The 20327-nt window shown below is 46.7% G+C and overlaps 3 protein-coding genes across 3 annotated transcripts; 1 reads left to right on the forward strand and 2 right to left on the reverse strand.

Annotated features, from left to right (window-relative positions):
* Positions 1-347: 347 nt before the first annotated feature.
* Positions 348-13419, reverse strand: LOC130387786 (activin receptor type-2B-like). Its single transcript, XM_056597053.1, has 11 exons — positions 12888-13419; positions 10319-10526; positions 9270-9385; positions 7759-7910; positions 7416-7559; positions 7142-7285; positions 6501-6649; positions 5886-6000; positions 4830-4968; positions 3897-4027; positions 348-2701 (listed from the first exon to the last, which is right to left on the reverse strand). Exons 1-11 carry the CDS (start codon positions 12937-12939, stop codon positions 2507-2509), a joined length of 1545 nt encoding a protein of 514 aa, XP_056453028.1. The 5' UTR covers positions 12940-13419; the 3' UTR covers positions 348-2506.
* A 1647-nt stretch (positions 13420-15066) lies between these two features.
* LOC130388083 (gamma-crystallin N-A-like) lies at positions 15067-16909 on the reverse strand. Its single transcript, XM_056597413.1, has 4 exons — positions 16763-16909; positions 16105-16353; positions 15770-15915; positions 15067-15330 (listed from the first exon to the last, which is right to left on the reverse strand). The coding sequence occupies exons 1-4, from the start codon at positions 16781-16783 to the stop codon at positions 15195-15197; spliced, it is 552 nt and encodes a 183-aa protein (XP_056453388.1). The 5' UTR covers positions 16784-16909; the 3' UTR covers positions 15067-15194.
* Positions 16910-18259: 1350 nt separating this feature from the next.
* On the forward strand, positions 18260-20327 carry ly97.3 (lymphocyte antigen 97, tandem duplicate 3). The gene is made up of 4 exons (XM_056597435.1): positions 18260-18439; positions 18902-18963; positions 19514-19636; positions 20044-20327. The coding sequence occupies exons 2-4, from the start codon at positions 18915-18917 to the stop codon at positions 20148-20150; spliced, it is 279 nt and encodes a 92-aa protein (XP_056453410.1). The 5' UTR covers positions 18260-18439; positions 18902-18914; the 3' UTR covers positions 20151-20327.

The raw sequence follows: 20327 nt of genomic DNA on the forward strand, positions 1-20327 counted from the left end.
ATATTAGCCCGTCTGCCTCGACGGCGACGACGCACGAGTCAGAGTGACCAGCGCTCCCAGTACCGGTACACAGACGGGGTAGTGGGTTGGTGGGGGGGGGGGGGGGGGGCGGGGTGGGGAGGTCCAACTGTGTGCAGTCATGGCCTGACTAGACTATCACACAACAGCTTTAAAACATCACATCAGCAGGTTAATAGAAGAGGTAATACTGCGCAAACTGGCATTAAACAAAAAATTAAAGGATGGATGGGGGGGGGGGGGTCCACCTTCTTGGTGTAGCCACTAACACTGTCAGCCAGGAGGCTTGCTTTGTTTTGTCAGGGGGGGGGGGGGGGGGGGGTGTTTGCCAATAGAGATGATGCAATTGTACCCAACACATTCAACTACACAGCTTCTAATTCAAAGGTTCTGTTTCCAATTGTAATAATAACAATAATTATAATAGGGGGGGGAAACCGCTTTCTCGAAAGATTCAATAGAAAATACATTGCAAAAAATATATATATACTGTATATTTCACAGGACTCCATGTGGAAGATGACTCTTAAATAAGTAGAGGGTAGAGATCCAAGAGAAGTCCCTTTTCCATTCATGTGAAAAGAAAGTAATGCCCCAATACTGTATTAAGAAACAAAATATATATAAATATATATAGATACATGTATATATCTATATATATATAAATCAGTGTTCGGCTTGTGTATACAGGTCTATGTACAAGAATCTGTCTCTTCAGGGTCGTTTTTTAGGGTCTGTACAGCGATCACACCGTGTCAACAACTGGTCTGGCTCTGTTCAAGAGAAGGAGGGGGGATGAAAGAAATAAAAAATAAACAAAATCTCCTGAGGCCTGACCGACCGGCAATAAAATATTGACTACTAAACACGATAATACATTAACAACAAACGCCAAGAGAAACATGTAGAAAAAGCCTGAGGTACTTGTCAGAATATCTGAGGTCAGTTTGGAGATGTAAGCAGCATGAGAGCTTACCCAATTGAAGAATAAAAACCTAAAATAATACTAATCATAAAAAGACTATCCGCCTCACGTAATACCATGGGGAGTTCACCACACGTTAAGCCGCACGTTAACGAAATCGGTCAATCCTTGAGTATCGTGGAATAGTCACAGCAGCACAACAAGACATTCAATGTTACGGTAACTGGTGTTATTGTTACAACTATGGCATTGCATTTGAGACCAGGAGAGCTTGTGTGCGCTCTCCTTGCATGGTGTACAGTGACTGAGGTATCTGGGACCCACTACTGTCCAACATTAGTCTGTTGTTTCGTCTTTGAACAAAACTAAAAAGTGAATATAAAACAAAACAGACATGTTGCCTTTTTTTAAGTAGGGCGCTGGTGATGATAAGCCCGAACTTACAAAGACAAACGCTTCTACTTTTAGAAAAACTCGTGTCACATTATCAATACACACAGACACAAAACGTGAACATCCATTTAAAAAAAGAAAAAAAAGAATGCATCATTGCAACGCCATAAGGCATCCATTGAAGCCGTGGCAAGCTAGTAACTGCATTTCTAAAGCGAAAAAAAAATCTAAAAAGCTGGAATAGTGTCCATGAACGCTAGCAAGATAAGACAGCATGGCTCTCAAATCATAGTTCCAAAGTAGGCCTACTGAATACCTGAGAGGTAGTTTTGCAAGGACAGACAGTCGTCCCTTCAAAAAATAAAGTCAAAAATAAAGGTCCCAACGTCCAAAAAAAAAACACTTAGTCCCTACGCATTCCCATAGCCATCCATCCCTCTTTCATCGTTGTTTTGTACCAATCAAGGGAGCACACATTGAGATAAAAACGAGAGGCCACGACCCCCTGAGGAAGATGAGATGTCCTAACAGTCTGGAACCCCACGGGTTTAAAGGAGGGTCCGATGAGGCGTGTCTTGAGGATTTGGAGCACACGTTTGTATTTCTTTTTGGCTGTACCATAGTGACCGGTGGTAGGTAGAGAGGGAGGCAGAGGGGGGGGGGAATAAAAACCAGCCGACGTCACCAAAGAAAGGGGTATTACAAACCAGTGAACCAAAAAAAAAAAAAATAGCAGTACATGAGGTAATGACATCAAGGTGAGTTTTGACACATTGGTGGTTGGTGGGGGGGCGAGCTTAAGAGAGGATGAGCTTGACGCCGCCACCGCCACTCCCAACCCTACAGCAGACGGATGTGTTGCTTAAGATCAACTTAGTAAAACACACAGGCCTTGTGGGAAAAAAAAAAAAAGTCACGAGGAACCGATACAGGAGATAAAAATAGCAGCGGTGCTCAAGTGGTGATGGATCTCCTCCATCTTCCTCACACTCTCGCTCTTTGTCTTGTTGTTTGAGTATTGACAAGAAGGTCCATCTTGGGGTGCGGGATTTCTGGGGGGAGAAACCAAACCGACAAACGAACAGCAAAAGAAAAAACTTTAAGAAGACTTAAAAACCCTCCTCTGTAAAGGGCGAGTCTGTTGCGTTTTGCGGGGGTGCGTGATGAGGTTCAGGTGCTGGACTCTTTGGGAGGTAGGTCCTCGTTGGTTAGCGACGTCACTATGGAGACGGGCCGGTCGGAGGTGGTGCCGCTGATGGTCCTGGAGATCTGGCCGATCCGCTCCTCCACGCAGCCGGCCGACAGCCGCGCCTCCGCATCGTGGTCCCAGCACTCCTCGATGGTCTCGCACATCAGGCTCAGGCCCTGCAGGTCATGGGGAGAGAGAGAGAGAGAGAGAGTGAGTCAGAGAGGGTCAGAGAGAGTGAGAGTGAGTCAGAGAGAGTGAGAGTGAGTCAGAGAGAGTGAGAGTGAGTCAGAGAGTCAGAGAGTCAGAGAGAGTGAGAGTCAGAGAGAGTGAGAGTGAGAGTGAGTCAGAGAGAGTGAGAGTCAGAGTCAGAGAGAGTGAGAGTCAGAGTGAGAGAGAGTGAGAGTCAGAGTGAGTCTGAGAGTCAGAGTGAGTCAGAGAGAGTGAGTCAGAGAGAGTGAGTCAGAAAGAGTGAGTCAGAAAGAGTGAGTCAGAAAGAGTGAGTCAGAAAGAGTGAGTGAGTGAGTGAGTGAGTGTGTGAGTGATCGGAGGATTTGTGGACGTGAGTGAGTGAGGTGATGTGACGTGAGTGAGTGGATGTGATTTGATGACGTGAGTGAGGTGATGTGAGTGGTGAGTGAGTGACGGGAGTGAGCCATGTGAGTGAGTGAGTGAGTGAGAGTTAGGACCATTATTTATTTTATGCTGCAAACTAATCTGCTCCATGTGACTTGATTTGTGATTATATTTTAAACCTTTTTTGTAGACGTGATAGAAAGATAATACGTAGTCGGTTCATGTTATAAACATGTAAACTTCCACTGAAAAACAATACACGACTTTAAAAACTTGGCTGTGCATCCATGCAGGTACAACAGAGAATCCCAACAAAGTTCAGACAATTTAAGCCTTATCTCTTCTGAAAGCCTTCTAGATAATCACTCCTAGGTGACCCTGTGAGAGACTAGTTTCTACAAGGTAACCGGCATTGGAAGACTAATTGAGCCGGCAGATCCAGCTGGGTCTCTACCCTGCCACTCTGCCCCCACCAGTTAAATGAAACGGGCGGGTGGTTGGTTGCAATTCACAGAAAGTATTCATCCCAGTAGAATCCAAAAGGTAACAAGAGGCATTGTCAAGTCCGACACAATAATCTTCTTTGATTGCACAGGATCGGCGCAAAAAACATAAACACATTTCCCAAAGTGGCCAATTCTTCCCCACAGCACTTTTAGTGTTAACGGGAACCGCCGTGGGTTTACGTCACCAGCCTTTGTACCGATGCCCACACAAAAGACAATGAGGAGACACGCGCAGTGTAGTGGCATCCCGGTCATTAAAAGCCATTCTTCTGGACGGGGGCGGGTTACTCACCGGATGTTTGAGCCAGTAGTCCTTGAGTGCCGGGCGCATTTTCTTGTGCACGACCACATCCTGCAGGTCCTCCAGGGAGGGATGCTGGCCGATCTCCTCCTCGAAGGGCAGCATGTACTCGCCCACGGTGCCTGTTGGGAGGGACCGGAGGAGGGCGGACAGTCAGGGTCAGCAGCCGTGGTAAAATAGACAACACAAACGATCCAGGAACAGCACAATCGTTTCCCGTCGAAACTTGCGACCCCTTAATTGGAGAATGGCCACCGAGATGACGCGTCTTATGTCCTGTGGCTCCATACAGGTGAAGACCACGTTCATGAGAGCGGCGTCACTGGACCTGATCCACGTTGTGGTTGATGTGGACATTGTGATAAATCCATATGTGTGGAACTTTTCAATCATACACATAACCATAAGCACAAAAGGTTGAAGTAGTCTTGCGCATCCCGTTTATGAGACAGTTTTATTGAAAAGCCCTCGAGAGTTTTGTAGAGTTTCTTGTAATCCCAAAAATGTAACCCCTGAAACCTGATTAAAAATCCCAATTAAATAAACAAAGTACGAAAGTGGGAGAGGCACATTAAAGGCGAACAATGTGACCCATCAAGAAGAATGTAGGTGTGGGGGAATATCGGTCGCCCTTTGGGTGTGCGCAGTAACGGACGTGCCAGATGGTTTCTTACACAACCTTCTAGGTAGTTTTCCTTGGCAACTGTTTGGATAGGGGCAGGTACTAAAGTACAGGTAAAAAACACTTGGCAGGTGATTGGATGAGCCATCGGCCTATCGCCGTCGATCATGCAGTCGCTCGTACGATCCTGATTGGCCGACAGCGCAGGACTCGAAGCCTGGCCAGACGGATTCTCGCGTGATCCAACGGGACCCTGCGGGCTCCAGCGGTCCCGCGAGGGCGAGGGCGAGCTCGGCACTCACCGTCGTTCTCCGTGCAGCGGGACACGAGTTCCCAGAGCACCAGGCCCACGGCGTACATGTCTATCCTCAGGAACGAGTCCCGCTGGAAGTTAATGGCCCCCTCCAGGACCTCCGGGGCCATGTAGCGCCGGGTTCCAACCTGGGGGGAGGGCAGCGGGTTAACTTAATGTACTTGCAAGGTGGACCGGGTAGCCGCGCTCATTCTGCTGGCGATATGAAATTGGCCCTGCAGAAGGCTCTGGAGAAGACCAATACATTTTTCTAGTTTCGATACGTTTTTACGGGAGCCAATCACCAAGCTTGCTTTTTCCCCCCCTGGCGCGCTTTAGGCTGGTTTAACACAATGACGAAAGGGAAGCGACGGCAAGCAGCCAATTGCGTACAGAGTCATTTCAACCAGGCCCGTTGATCACGCCTCTGGTGCTGAAGAAAATGACAGCGGCTTCCCCAGACCAACGTGCAACCCTCGATTGAACTTGGTCTGGCAATAGCCAGGCTACTTGCACGGACTACCAGACTCAATAACTGTTTTTAACCCCAGCCCATCAGGCTTCTCAACCAGCAACCTTAAACACTGACATCTGAACATTCGAGTATGCTCTGTCACTTTGCAGCCCTACGCTTTATAATACACGCCAGTGCTATATTTTGCTTTACTAGGCAGTTGTCGCTTGCCTTGTCCTAAGAATTTCACAGCCCAGTATGACTCTGTGAAACACATACAATGTGCCGCACTGATGATTGCTTTTCATGCGTTACAAACATAAACAATGACTTCGGTGAGAAAGGTAGGATAAGCACAGGACTGAACACAGGAAATGAACAAGCCCTAACAAGGAGTATGTACTAACATATCCATTTCCCGTTCATTACTACAATGTTACTATTAACCACAGAGTCATGCAACTGAAAGTGACTCATTTGTGGATTTCGTCACAGCAAATTTCCAATACAAATACTCCTGCTCATATCCTATGGTGTGTGAGCAGTTAAAAAAAAAGGGGAAAAATACAATCTACCAGCCAATCTGAATGGCTGGCAGTGTGGACGTCATACCTGGCCATGGGTGTCGCCTGGAGGTTTGCCAGGCTCAAACCGCACCGCCAGACCAAAGTCTCCGATGATGGCGGTCAGGTCGTCTCGAAGCATCACGTTCTTACTCTTGAAGTCCCTGCGGAGGCGAGAGTTTGAAACACAAATCCTCAGAGGGGAGCCTTCTGTCTCTTATAATCTTAAAGGCGACTTAAGCCCAATGATTAAAGCTACATTACTTCGAGGTACGAGTGGGCACACTCAAGGATGTTAGGTAGTTCAAGGGAGATCTTCTTATTTCTAGATAAAGGGTTGTTTTTTCTCAGAATCAGGTTTATTTTCGCTGAGCTTTCACAGAATAAAAAAGGAATTTGACTTGGTAAAAACCGATGGCTAGTCTTGTCAGGGACCTATTGAATAAGTCAAAGGAAATTAAAGGATAGGGCATTCATAATGATATCTATGACAATGAAAAGACGACAGACATTCTCCAGTAAAAAGTGCTCTCATGGTGGAGAGAGGGGTGGGATGGTGGGTGTGCGTCTCCTTTCTATGTCAGCTACCAGTCCTTGGGGGGGGGGGGGGATCAGGCTAATGGCTTCTACAACGCCCGACCAGATGGGCAGCAGGAGCCCTCACCTGTGGGCGATGGTGGGCTTGGGTCCTTCCCCCTTGTAGCTGGGGATGTCCTCGTGCAGGTAGGCCAGGCCACAGGCCATGCTTTCCGCTATGTGGCACATCTCGCTCCAGGTCACCACGTTTCCCTTCAGGTGGTCTGTCAACGAGCCCTACGCACACCAACACACAATCGTGGGGATTTTAAAGTCATGGTCTGCAGAGCCACACGGACACTGTAGAGAAGTGAAGGTATTTTGAAATCAAATCGTTACGTGCATTCTGCAGACACCATTTAAACCAGGTCATTTAAAACCATTTAAACAATCTTTACTTTTTTAACATGAAAAGGATCCGAGGCTCTGATTTAATAATGGAACCATAAAGTTTATAAGAACTGAATGATAATCTTCTTGTTGCTTGCACCTTAAAGCCAAATAATAGATAAAGTCTAGACAGCCTTTAGTCTCGATAGGTGCGATTTGGCCTTTACTTGGCAATATCAGAATAAACCGGATAACAATCTCTGGCATGGTTGGCCTCCAGAACTTCGAGTCGTGTTGCTTTTCACTTTAGCCTGAACTGAAGAAAGTTCGTTCAGAGAGCAGTAATCTAGCAGGCGCTATGGGGGCTACTGGGGCCGGTGGAGTAGGGCGCGTGCTCACCCTTTCGTGGAACTCCATGATGAGCCACAACTCCGTCTCCAGGTTGCTGCCGTGCTTCTCGGCCGCGATGTAGCGCAGCAGGTTTTCGTGGCGCATGCCGGGCGTTAGGAAGATGTCCCGCTCGTTCTGCCACGACTGCTTGTCCTGCACGCCGAGAGACAGATGCACAGAAAACAGTGGGTAAGTCGCTGAATGATGTCGTCATTCCATCAACCAGTACCTATGACATCGTTTAGATAACACGACTCCTTTCCAAAGCTGCCCGGTCGCCCACCTGAATGGGGAAGATCTTCACCGCCACAGACTCGCTCATGAGCTGGGCCTTCCAGACACAGCCGAAGCGCCCCCTGGCTTTGATCTCCAGCAACTGCAGGGGCTTCAGCCCCACCATGGGAGAGGGGGGCGTGGGCCCAGGATCCTAAGGAAAGGGGGGAAAACTATTTACAAAAACAATCTTCCATACCTTTGAGTCATGATTCAGAGAGAACGTTGATCCGCACGTTTGGATAGTATCCTTTTGCACATTTAGCGACTGTGTGTGTAGATTGTGATTTAAAGATCCAATATAAAAATCAGACTTTTATGCACTATTTCTGTTTTGGGCGGGTGACGCTCACCTCCCCCAGGTCTACGTGTCCGTAGGGCGGTTTGCGCTGGCGGTACATCCACAGGGCCAGGGCCAACGCCAGCGAGAGCACGCACAGCGGCAGCAGAGAGTACACCAGCACATTAAGCAGCGACGGCACCATGGGGGGAAGCCGGATTATAACTGGGGGGAGAGAGAGGGGGAGAGGGAGAGAGAGAGAGAGGGAGAGGGAGAGAGAGGGGGAGAGAGAGAGAGAGGTTAAAAGGGTTAACGGAGAGTGTCGACATATTGACACCCGGGGAGAGCGCTCAGACAGGGAGGGATGTGTTTGGTTTCTTTTGTAAAGGAAAAAAGGAAAAGAAAAAAAAGGAGCGAGTTTCAACAGAATGAGGTGAGGCCAAGGACGGAGAAAGGTCGACCTTGCTCTTCAAAACAAATAAGCGGGGGGCTGGATACCAAATAAACAGATTTGTAATTGGAGTTGATGGCCTGGGTTAAACTCGAGCATTAAGGAATAGTTGGGTTTTATAAGTGAAGCACATACAAATCGCATCAGCGCGTCGCTCGGAGCGAGAAAGCGAAATGACTCGTTAATGGCACGCCATTATTTATAATTGAAAGCGGTCTGACAACTGAATCCTGCCTCGCGTATTCAAACTGTCACCACGGTGACAGGAACAGGCCCACGCACCAGCGGCCACGACACACACGTCGGGGTCCGAGGCACGGCTTCTAACTTCATTACCAGACACAGCGAAGAAAAGGCAAAGTGGGTGAAAAAAATACATCCAAAATATCCTCCATTTCCTCCACGTGGATGTGCATTTGACCAAGTGTGACACATCTCGTTACCCTCATTGCAATTACAAAGTGCCCTGTTGGTAACAGTTCGTGGCAGCTGTCTGCGAGTTGGTTTCCCCCTTCTGTGTAAACGTCAAGCAGCGCTCTGCGTTCTCCGGGTTCCCCCCCGCCCTGGGGGGGGGGCGGTTCAATTTGACTTTTTGCCAATGCCAGATGACATCAAAAGGCTTTAATGGTTTTCATGCAAACAAGACTACCAGGAATCAATCACTGCAGGAAGTATTGCCGTGCGCAGCTTGCCGTGGGATTCTTCGGTGTCATGGCTTTGGGCGGTTGCCCATCCACCCCCCCCCCCCCTCCCCACCATGACCTCCACCGCATATGGAACTGATACAAGCAGGGAAATGCTATACTAGACCCTGACACGCCAAATTGCCAGAGCCGATTATCCGGGATTCAGGCGGTTGGGGGAGTTTGATCACAAGCGGCACCTGAACACTAATTTGACGTTTCGCGAAATCGACAGGTGGCTCCGTGCGCGGGGTTTGTTTTGTCCCCCCCCCCCCGTGACAAAATGGGTTGCAGTGATAATTGGCAACGTGATAAAACTGGGCCTGGATCAGAGCAAAAACGCCGACATCTCGCATCCAGTTCCTCTGCTTCCGATAAAAGAACAATGGGACCTATATTTTGCACTTTGGGTGACATTTCTCTTTTATCGTATTTCTGTTTGCAGCTCACCTCGGTTGCCGCTGCCAATCATGTCGGGGAGGTGGGTGAACCTCTCATTACAGTAGTTGCCCTCGCAGCAGCAAAAGAAGACCTGGGGGTTCTCATCCATGGAAACACACTCTTGCCTGCGGGGGAGGGGGGGGAGAGAGAGAGAGATAGAGAGAGATCCATTACTGCGCTCACAGACAAACACTTTCTTCAACAGCGCTGGAACACGAGAGTGCGTGTCATACCGGCTCGTTAGAAAAAGAGCAGCGAGAAAAAGGGAAACAATCAACTCCCGCTTTTGCAAATGGGCAAGTGGATTTAATTCATAAAAGCACGCTACCATTCCAGTCACCCAACAGCCCGTTCCGCAATTGGCCACCTTTCTCTACAACACTTCAACACTTTCTGTTCCCACAAGGAGAATACAACCCTTCATCTCATGTGACAGGCCTGGAAGAGAGTGTTGGGGGTGGGGGGGGGAGCTCACTGCGGTGCATTACCAGCGTGTGTTCCGTACATATGCAGCCATTTTTCCCCCCCTTTCTTTGATCCTATTTACATTCCTTTCAAATGCACATTGTAAGACCAAGGTAAGTGATTTGGAGGTTGTGAGTTTGCTTTGAGTGATTATGGCAAGAGCTCCTTGATGGTCAATGGGATTGTTTTCCTTTTATTTCAATCTGCTTCATAAAGAAACCATCAATGAAAGAGGTTCATGTTCATTCATTCTATTTTTAAACAGAAAAAATTGTTTATTTTTTATATACGGCACGTTGACGCAACACAAGGGGGTTACGGCCCCGTTACGTCCTTGCCGGACACTCTTTGCGTCCACCGTAAGGGCCTGACCTGCGCCTCCCAAAAATTGTAACCTTCCGTCGAGGAGACGCAGCAGCAAGGGCTGTGATTGGTCCCCTCACTAAAACCCGACGCAGAACCAAAAACAGGTTCACGACCGCGTTGAAGCGTCTGCGTGGTCCTTGCGATGCGTGACGTGGGACCATAATCAGCCCTTAAGGGGCCTGAACCCCCCGCGCCCGACCCCGGCCAAAACCCTGGCGAGCGCCGACCTGTCATAGCAGTTGAAGTCGTCCAGCCAGCATCCCTTCTTCACCAGCTTGATGGTGCCCGAGGAGTTGAGCCAGGACGCGTAGCAGTGCAGCCGCTTGTCCTTCTCGCCCTCGCACCGCTCAAAGCCGCTCTGGTTGGTGCGCTCCGTGCGCCAGTTGTCGTTGTAGTAAACGCACTCGCGGGTCTCCGCTTCGCCCAGGCTGTAACCTGAGAGAGAGAGACCAAGAGAAAGAAGGGAGAGGACAGAGAGAGAAGGGACAAGAGGGAGAGGGTGAGAGCGAGAGAGAAGGGACAGGAGAGAGAGAGAGATAGAAGGGACAGGAGAGAGAGAGAGAGAGAGAGAAGAGTGGAGAGAGGAGAGAGAGCAAGAGAAGAGAGAGAGAGCGAAGGGACAGGAGAGAGGGAGAGAGGAGAAGAAGGAGAGAGCAAGAGAGAAGAGAGGGAGGGAGGAAAGCGGGAGCGAGGAAGAGATCAGCACACACATGTTTAATTAATAAAACCACTGTTGTGTGGTCATGTGTGTTTATGTGAACTGGTGGACATATGGTGCCACAGGCTGAGCCTTGACACTTTGGGAAAATAAATGTCTCCCAAGCGTGGCGTCGATCATCATCTTGGCATCGAGCCAATTTGTTGGGCTCTGTCAAAAAAAAACACCAAAAAAAACAAAGATTCCTTCGGGCCAACACATTTGTTCTTGCATGGCGCCAGAGGGTGTAATCTCGTCGTTTGAGCGTAACAACTTAATGAAGAGAGAGACAGAAAAGAATAAGCCATTTAATTAGCTATAGGAGGACAATGGTGGCCTGGAAGCCCAGCACCAGTGTCAGGAGTTATGAGAACGCAGCGGCTCCCCCAGAGTGGGAAACACGGGGAAGAGGGATGCCAACGCGTTAAATGTGTCAAATGGAGTGCATTGTGTAATTCGGTGAATTATGTTGATGCGTTGTTTCACTCTGCTGAATTGGCAAAGCCAGAGTTGCGATGTGTATTAGAGTATGTCCCTCTCCCAACCATGTGCCCCGTGCTATAGTAGTATTCGCTGATTTTATTTTATCCTGTGCCATCATTCAAGTGTCCGAGCAATTACCATGCAATTACTGGCTTGACGGGAATCCAAACGGACTAAAGGCTGTGGCTGACCTTCACCGTGGTCCTCTTGGACATTCACTCTTAATCTTTGTTCACGGGGGAAAAAACAGTTTCTGTCTCTTTAAATCCATGTATATAGGAGGTTGCCCATCCCCCACGTTTGCCCCTTTCAAGCCCCCCACCCCATCCCCCGCAACCATTACGCACACATATACGCCTGAGTGCGCGCGCACATGGTACACGCATAACACCGACGTGAGTTTTCATGGCGCGATGCCGTCCTCCATACGTTTGTGAGAAGGTGCGTGAAGAGACAAGCATCTCTTCCGGGCGGATTATCAGAGAAGCGCTCTTCCTTAACCCGCACTAAAGAAACGGGGGAAACGCGCTCCGCGGATGTCTCACGCTCCATTGAGCCCGAGATGGCGTTTCTGATATCCCCCTAGTCACATGATCCGGGGGGACTTTTACTACTAGTCCTAGATCATTCCTGACACCCCTCCCCCCTGTCACTTTACCGAGGCTTATACCACAACACAGGCTGTGTATGGGCAGCTTGTTATACATTCTGCTTCTGATCCATACACCATAAAGCCATTGTGCTGGATTTATTTTTAGCTCACAGCACACGGGTGAATTTCTACAGAAAGACCACCAGAATGACAGCCATAACCGAACAACTTCCATTGAGGGGGCGTGCGAGTAGGTTTTCCCAACTCTCCCGGTAATAAAAAGTAAAATCTGAATAGCCTACGTTTGGGGAAAACACACAATAAAAAAAAACTCCACACATGTTCAATTCCACGAGGTACCAAATAACCGAGGCTCGGACCTGTGTTAATATCAAACTCGATGTTGGATAATGTCCACGTCCTGGACGACACCGTAGATCCCTACATTTGAAATGTACAATTCATCAATTACGAATGACTAAACACGACGGTATTTGGAAATCGCCGACTTCGTGGCGTTACTACAAACAAGAACACAGGGCTGGGATGTAGGAGGCTATAGGGTTTCAAGATGTTGATGCAGCTGCTGCCATCTATTACAGCCACCGTTTTAAAAAAGACAGGGCGAAAGCAACAGTTCGGATAATAGTGTTTCGTTAGCCCAGTGGGCCAGGGGATCATGCATGTTGATCGGTGTATGAGTTTAAAACTCAGGCAGCGTCCAAAACTGCACGGGTAACATATTCACGCTTTATGTAACGCAAACAAATACACGAGAGGGAGAGAGAGACAATGAATTTGGACAACATTAACACATAGTTAGATGACGGGGGCAATTAGTCAATAAAACACAGCGGTTAAAGTTTGAGCACACACGAACAAAAAAACAACCACACAATGTCCCCATTGTGAAACAGACCCGTGAAATAAAAACAGAGCGGCGGACATTGAAGTTTGTTCGGGGGTGGGGGGGGGAAAGGCTCGAAGCTATGAGACCATTTCAGCCGCAACAAAAGAAGCTTACCTGCACATAAAGTTCCCAGAAGAAGTGAACAAGTCAGCCATGAAAACGACATGTTATGTTTTAAATACACGACTCGGGTTTTTCTCTCTTTTTTCCGTCGCGAACATTAAAACTCGGGTGGTCCAAACATGAGTTACGCGGATAAAAAAAAACGACCACAGGCCTCCACGGTCCTCCCGGTAGCCACAGAGCGTGTCAATAGCCGCGGTGCAACAATGTTGCAAGAAAAGACGGAGGCGAACGATTCGCAACGAGGGCAGCGACTCCCTCGATGTGTGCGCCGCTTCGCATCGGAATTACATCCACGTTCGGATGACGGTCTCTTTCACGATCTGCGACGAAACCCGACGGCGCTTCTTGAGGTTGTTTAGTTGGAATAGTAGCACCACTGCGTCGGCGTCGGGAGGTCGGTTGGGGTTTACATGCATGTTACTGATCTGTGTCCAAAATGGCTTCTAAATGGGGAATGGGCTGCAAACAGGGAAACCCGGATGTGTAAACACAAAGAGGGGAATTGAGGCAGCTGGAGTGACCTTACCACCACACCGGCGATGCATTCATGAAATGATCGCCTTATTTCGCTCTCACCATTCAATTGAATCGCAAGGAATAGGAGCATGTTTATGGAACTAGCGTTTTGATTGCGCCACAGAACTACTACTTTCACTAGTCAAAGTGGGCATTAAGCCACGTCTGGGATCCTGCAAATTCCGAACTGTTTTCATACACATTTCTATGGTGTTCGTGTGAAGTGTGTGTGTGTGTGTGTGTGTGTGTGTGTGTGTGTGTGTGTGTGTGTGTGTGTGTGTGTGTGTGTGTGTGTGTGTGTGTGTGTGTGTGAGAGAGCGAGAGAGAGAAAGCGTATAGACAATTTGAGAACTACTGATTATTTTTGTTATAGTAAGATGATAACATATTATATAATTTGTTATCATCTTAATAAACTATATATATATATAGTTCATATTTTTATATGACATATGTATTATTATATTATAAAATATTTAGCCTAGTTCCCTTTCCATTCAAAGAACCAGGCTGTTGTCATTGAGGAATATCATCCATGGTGGAGGAATATTTATCGCCATTAGGCCTTACTTCCAGAGTCTCTCGTGTCTAGACTAATGGAAAGTTGGTGACACAAGGCACACACACACACATGCGAAGCAAATGGCTGAGGAATAAGGTTAGCCAGGTAATCGCTCTTAAACTAGTACCGCGGAGTGTAACACAAGACAAAGCATTTCCTCATTATCTCTATCCTATATTGACCCTGTAATTCAATATAAGCCATCAGGGAAACAGTGCACGGACAGATGTGTTATTGTCATGACACATGGAGGAAAAATGATTGCATATGCAGGTCAAGGTTCAGCAGTCCAAGTAACAACGTGTGATTCTTAGACAATGGCAAATTATAAGTAATTGTAAGTAAGTAAGTAATTCGATAAACTTTCATTCGAATTATACCTAGGCTAGGCCTGTATATGGTAGGAAATGTGCTTCTCTTCTGAGCATACTAATTGGTTAGTAAACAGCAGATATAAAAGGCTGCTGAACTAAGGATTGCATCCTCATTACAACAGGCTTGTTGTACAAGGCTAACAACTTGTCTCACAGGAGGGAACCACGGTCAATGGCTCATTGGAAACACTTACAGTATACCTCCTCTCTATGATCGTGTTTATATCTGCCTAAGTATACATACGCGCATCCACCTCGGGAAATGTTTCCTGTTTATGCGTGTGCGTGTTATTGCCATCCAAACACTCTGCTGTCATCATATTTCAAACCCCGGCTGAGCAGACCTCTTAGTAAAATAGATAAATGACACTAGATGGTAGCAGTGTTCTCCAGGGCGTGTTAAAACCCACCTGTGCAATACCTCACCCCCTCATTCTCCTTCTGAATTTATGAATTCTGTATGGAGAAATATACAGAAACAGAGCAAAGTTGTCTCCACTCATTTTTTACATATTGATGCCAAAAAGCTGGCAGAATGTTTTTGCTTCTTGATATTACCTTTGTTATTTAGATTTCCCTGTTGCATTCCATCTGTGTCACACATGTATCTGTACATCTATCCTGCTAGCCCATCTGCTTTTCTCACAAAGAAATTGTAGCACTACTTTTCCCTAACCTTCATATTCCTTCATTTTTACAAAGCCTTGTGATACTCTCTTTTACATCGTTTATTATATCAAAGTATATACAACAGTATTGTATGGTCTAATTATGCTGGCAGAGGGTACCCGTGGGGCTATGCATTCCCCGGGGTCATCACCGCTCCTATAGTGGTTTGAGGGTTTAGAAGTTGTTGGCCACCCTGCGGATGGACTTGATGTTGGGGTTCTGGGCCTGCCACTGCATGTGGCTGCAGTAGTCTCCTCTCTCCACCACGTACATGCGGCCGCGGTAGTTGGGCTCTTCGTACAGCACCCAGCTGGTGAACAGGAGGGAGAGACAGCAGTGTTAAAACATGTACTCTTTTAAACCGTGTGACAAAAATATATAAATGGTGTTCTTGTTTTTGTATCTCTCTAATTCCTCCTGATTCTACTACTGTCCTGTACTTTCAGCTTTGACGCCACGAATTCCCCATCTGGGATTAATAAAGTATGTTATGTCTCATCTAAAGAGTGACCAAACACTGAAATTAAACCTCGGTCTTGGTCTCTCTGGGGAATAAAGGTTATTGCATTCTGTTATATATATGACCAAGGACATCTCAAACCAAAACCTGGTGAAATAATTCAGCGTGAAGAAAATAACTAGAACATTGAAAAGCATAGCCAGCCAGAGCACTGTAAAGAACGGACCCCCTCCCAGAACGAATGGTGCTATATTGGTGTCTAGTGGACTATTGCTGTGGGGACACGTACGCTCCGTCTCCGTAGGCCTTGAGGGAGTTGACGCAGTTCTTGACCATGCCCTGACCCTGCAGGAAGGGGCAGTCCTGGCACAGCTCCACGAATTGGCCGGCAAAGTTGGGCTCCTCAAACAGCTCGATCCTATAGTGCTCTCCGTGCTGGGAAAAACAGGGGAAAACAAACGGTTCCATCAAGACGCCATTCACATCCATTTCATTTCCCCACACACCTGTATGTTTGCGAAGCTGAAGGTTTGACACATTAAGCCATTCGAGGCGTCAGTGAGCGAATCGGGCGACGGCCATTAGGCCGAGGTCTCTCTGTGGACGGGCCCCCAGGGGCCTTACCATACGGATGGGCCTGCAGGAGCCCAGGTGGTCGTTGTGGGCGTTCCAGCGCTGGAACTCGGGGTACTCGCCGCGCTCCAGGATGTACTGCTGGCCCTTGAAGTCGGGGTGGTCGTAGCACACGAAGGCGCCGCTCTCCACGCGGATGGAGTTCACCCTGTTCATGAAGCCGCGGTCCTGGAAGTTGTCACAGTCGCCAAAGACGTCCAGCTGTCTCCCGGTGAAACATTTCCCCTCGTAGAACACCACCTAGAGCGGGAGCGGTGGAGCGGTTTTAGTGTCAGGGATGGACAATGGCAGGATCAGACTGTAAAACCAGTAAAATCTGTTGTAGCGTGAGTTGGTTGATAGTCAGAGGGGTTGACTCCAGTTTAGGGGCTAGTTTATGTTTTTCTCTTGTTAGTTACGATCGCTTTACAGTGAATGTCCAAATCTGAATTGATTAAAAAGTATTGACTTGTTGCTTGCTTTCTTGATCACTCTTTTTAAGTTGACAACTTTTTTGTTGTTGTTTGTTACTGTTGTTTCATAAAAGAAAACCTCTGATTTGTTGGTCGGTGCAAAACCAAAATGCATTATTGGTTTTGTTATTTTAGTGCCTTTCTATTTCAAGGGTCTTCACTATGATGGCTACTACATTCAATGTTGTGGTACTCACCTTTCCAGAGTACTGCGACATTTTGACTAGGTGTTATTCCAAACTTGACCCAGAGTTTACAAGTGGACTCATTTGGACCGCCTGATATATACAGGTCAATAGAGTGTGCGCAGATATCGCGAGTCCCATCGCACAAAAGGTTCAACAATGAAGGGTTTAGACATTGTGCCACATGGACAGTTTCCCTTAAATCTGCATGTGCTGATAATGGGCTTTGGTGTGAGCACCACAATACAGCCCCAGATATTTTTGCTTTGATTTGGCTTTTGGGTTGTGGCAGTGTTGCTCAGTGGGGCTCAGATCGAGGCATGGGTCCAGATTGCTGTCAAATGTTTTATTTGTATTCGACAGATTGTATTGCATATTTGTTGTTCAGATAGACATACATTTGGTAACTAGAGTTATAATACCAATAGTCTGATAATACTGTGAAAATGCTGTTATGAGAACTTGATGGAAAACTACAAATGCAGTTTATACCTGTATACTATTCGATAGTATTTAAACTTTTAAATATCATGAAAATCCCCGAAAAAGCATTGTAAAAGGATCTGTATAGCCGTGGGTATCTGTTGACAATGTACTTATCGCCGGACCCCAGCAGAGTCGAGGCATACGAGACCACCCTCTGCTCTCACCAAGGAGACAAGGAAAGAACTTTCATCCCTGAACCACACTCTATTGTGACTCCATTGAGTGCACAGAGACCTTGAACTGAAGCTATGCAAGTGATTGAGTTTAAAGTGGCACGTTATTACAACAAACCCCCTCTATATCTAAATCCAACATTGGAAACGACTTTGGAAAAACTGTGAACGTTCCCTTTAACGTCTTGGCAGGAGAAACACTATCAGCAGGAGTCCTGGCTGGAACTTCAAACAACTACCAGCCCCTTTACCCCAGCTCCCCCACCAAGTTAGCCCTGTTCCAAGAATGAAAGCCTGGGCAGGTGGGGCAGGACGTGGGCCAGACAGGGGTTGGAGAGCATAAATCAATAACTAAACCTGCTCCCATGAATGACTCCCGCTCGTTCACCCCTGATCCCTTTGGCCGAGATTGGCAGATTAACACTTCACAACAGCTGTACTGTCTGGCCACACCCGACTTGAGACATGTCCGTTGAACTACACTTCCAGTATATGTCACACATGAGACACTACACATATTAGTACAATAATGCGATGTAGAATTTACACAGACTTGCCCCAAATCTATGGGGGCAAGTCTATTCATGGCTCGGATTCAATGTTTCAATCGGTCAGTAGTGTAGGGCTGTGAGTGATGGGAATGACTGAGCTTAAGTCCTGTACGTGAAGCAGGGCCCACCTACAGCAAACATACCTTTCACCCTGACTCTCTGTGTATTAAGGCTTTTTGTGCCAGGGTGATTAATTTCAGTCCTTTATACCGTTGAGTGACAAGTCTGTGCGTTAATATGCATAGCCAAGCTTTAAAAGATATAGGTTTATGAACAAAAGGTGGCAGCCTGTTTGCATAATATACGAGCGTATTAACAGCGGAGACGTCACTGGCTCCAGACTAACTTAGTGTACACACTGTAACCAGGAGCGGTGCTTTTACAACTGGTTTGGAGCCTTTCGCCGGAAATGAGGTTGGTATAAAGAGAGGGTGGATAGTCTGCTGTGACATCACATTCTGCTACTCTACAGCAAACAGGTACGTAGATATTCATGCGCAACGTTTTGTTGTCCTTGATTATATGGATGTGGGTTTTTGATTATTTCCTTTTGTTTGTATACTGAATTTGCAATGTGACCTTTGACGTGTTGAGTTTTTATGTTTTTACTTAAAATATCACTTTGAAGGTTTAGAAGAGAAAAAAAAATGCAATATGTTCATATAATCATCTTCATTGATATTTGTATTGACTTTTGGAGTGGCCGGTTTTACTGGCATTTTAAGCGAATTGAGTGCATGAGGGTTTGCTTGGGATATGGATATTTTTTATGCAAAGGGGAATTAGAGTAACAGTAGAATGAATATAAGATGAAGACTTCAGCTACTGTGTAGTCCAAAGGATCTGAATAACTTCAAGTATTCCCTAGTTAGAGTGAAAGAGCAGAGATGTTGTTAAGGGAGCACAAAAATCACTGATTGCTGCTTGTCTTTCAAATCTAGGTTGAACAGAACCATGAAGTTCCTGGTGTTGTCCCTGGCTTTTGCCCTTGTTTTAACAACCGGTAAGTCGTCACTGATTCTCCACTGAGCAAACAGTGGTGGCTGAACACTGCTCTGCGCTGCTTGGCCTCTGGCCGGAACAGCTCAGTGCCTTGCACACTTTGAACTCAAAATAGATAGTCTCTCGATCAGCAGCCTTAAATCAATGCTGCTAACATGTGATGAGAACAGGCCGGGCAAGCCACATGCCAAATTACTTCTCATACATACTTTGACCTTCGCAGGAACAGTGCAGGGAAGTAAGGTCCATAACTAACATGATATGCTTCATTGAGGACATTGGGTAACAGATTTTATGGTTTTGATGAGAGGCCTACAGCCACCCAAACCATCAGTTGTAATGAAAAGCACTTACACTTTCTCAAATAAAGACATTCCACGTGCAGTTAGTATACTGCTTATTGTCACGTAGATAAGAAAAATCAAAGGAAAAGAGTGAATTGGTCATGGTGATTTTACCAAACTTTCTCTGGATCTCTCTCCTTCACTCTGTCTGTCTGTCTGTCTCTCTCGTCTCTTCTCGTCTCTCTCCCTCTCTCTCCCGGTGTTTAGGTAGCGCTCTGAACTGCCACCGCTGTGTGTCGCGGCGGGCGGGGGAGTCATGTGACCTGGTCGTGGAGTCCTGTAGGCCGGAGAAGGACGCCTGTGCGGCCGCCAAGTTCCTGAGAGCCCCACGTGAGTCCCCTCTCCCGACACAATACGCTTCTATTCACTTCATTTGATATGGTACAATATCACACTTAATAAAATAACCTTATTCCAACTCAGTCACATGTAAATAGGTTGGTCAGGAATAAACACACGAGTAAAGCCTATTTTATATTTGGCTTCCTCTTTGTCTGTCCCTAGCCCTGAAATTCATTGGCTTTATTTCAAAGGTGAAATAGAATATATTACCTAATACATCTATACAAATAGATTACAACCGTTTTCTTTTGTCGTCAGGAGCAATACTACCGTTGGTTCTTCTTAGAATTAACATTCCTCATTAAAACATAATGAAAATGTTTTTCAAGATTGTAAGATAAACGATAAAACCAATTTTACTTAATCTGGATGCATGTTTCTTTTATTTCATTCAGATGGCCAGTACCAGAAATGCATGGCTATGAGCGACTGTGAGATGCTGAAGATGAACTCCTACATCGACATAAAGTGTTGTGCCGACCACATGTGCAACACGTTCTAGAATGTGAATACTGTACGAAGCCCACCGTGCATTCTGCATTGAATTGTCCCTCGGAGCGACAAGACCCGGTGTGTGTAGCTGTTCTCTGGGGTACAGTAGACCTCCCCTCTTTTGTGTCTGTGTGAAGGTTGCTTTACCCTTTAATAAATGCAAAAAAAAAAAAGAAAGATAGCTGTT

Source organism: Gadus chalcogrammus, chromosome 8 (genome assembly GCF_026213295.1).
Source record: "Gadus chalcogrammus isolate NIFS_2021 chromosome 8, NIFS_Gcha_1.0, whole genome shotgun sequence".
Classification (NCBI taxonomy): domain Eukaryota; kingdom Metazoa; phylum Chordata; class Actinopteri; order Gadiformes; family Gadidae; genus Gadus; species Gadus chalcogrammus.

What these genes read in the sequence shown, in the direction of transcription:
- LOC130387786 (XM_056597053.1), bottom strand. Translation starts at nt 12,939, where the DNA reads ATGTCGTTTTCATGGCTGACTTGTTCACTTCTTCTGGGAACTTTATGT. An exon ending in GACTTCAACTGCTATGACAG is followed by an intron (nt 9,386 to 10,318) that starts GTCGGCGCTCGC and finishes CCTCCCCCGCAG; the next exon opens with GCAAGAGTGTGTTTCCATGG. An exon ending in CCGCTGCACGGAGAACGACG is followed by an intron (nt 4,028 to 4,829) that starts GTGAGTGCCGAG and finishes CCCTCCCAACAG; the next exon opens with GCACCGTGGGCGAGTACATG.
- LOC130388083 (XM_056597413.1), bottom strand. Translation starts at nt 16,783, where the DNA reads ATGTCGCAGTACTCTGGAAAG. An exon ending in TGTCGCAGTACTCTGGAAAG is followed by an intron (nt 16,354 to 16,762) that starts GTGAGTACCACA and finishes CTCCCGCTCTAG; the next exon opens with GTGGTGTTCTACGAGGGGAA. An exon ending in CCTGCAGGCCCATCCGTATG is followed by an intron (nt 15,916 to 16,104) that starts GTAAGGCCCCTG and finishes TGTTTTTCCCAG; the next exon opens with CACGGAGAGCACTATAGGAT.
- ly97.3 (XM_056597435.1), top strand. Translation starts at nt 18,915, where the DNA reads ATGAAGTTCCTGGTGTTGTCCCTGGCTTTTGCCCTTGTTTTAACAACC. An exon ending in TGCCCTTGTTTTAACAACCG is followed by an intron (nt 18,964 to 19,513) that starts GTAAGTCGTCAC and finishes CCCGGTGTTTAG; the next exon opens with GTAGCGCTCTGAACTGCCAC. An exon ending in CAAGTTCCTGAGAGCCCCAC is followed by an intron (nt 19,637 to 20,043) that starts GTGAGTCCCCTC and finishes TATTTCATTCAG; the next exon opens with ATGGCCAGTACCAGAAATGC.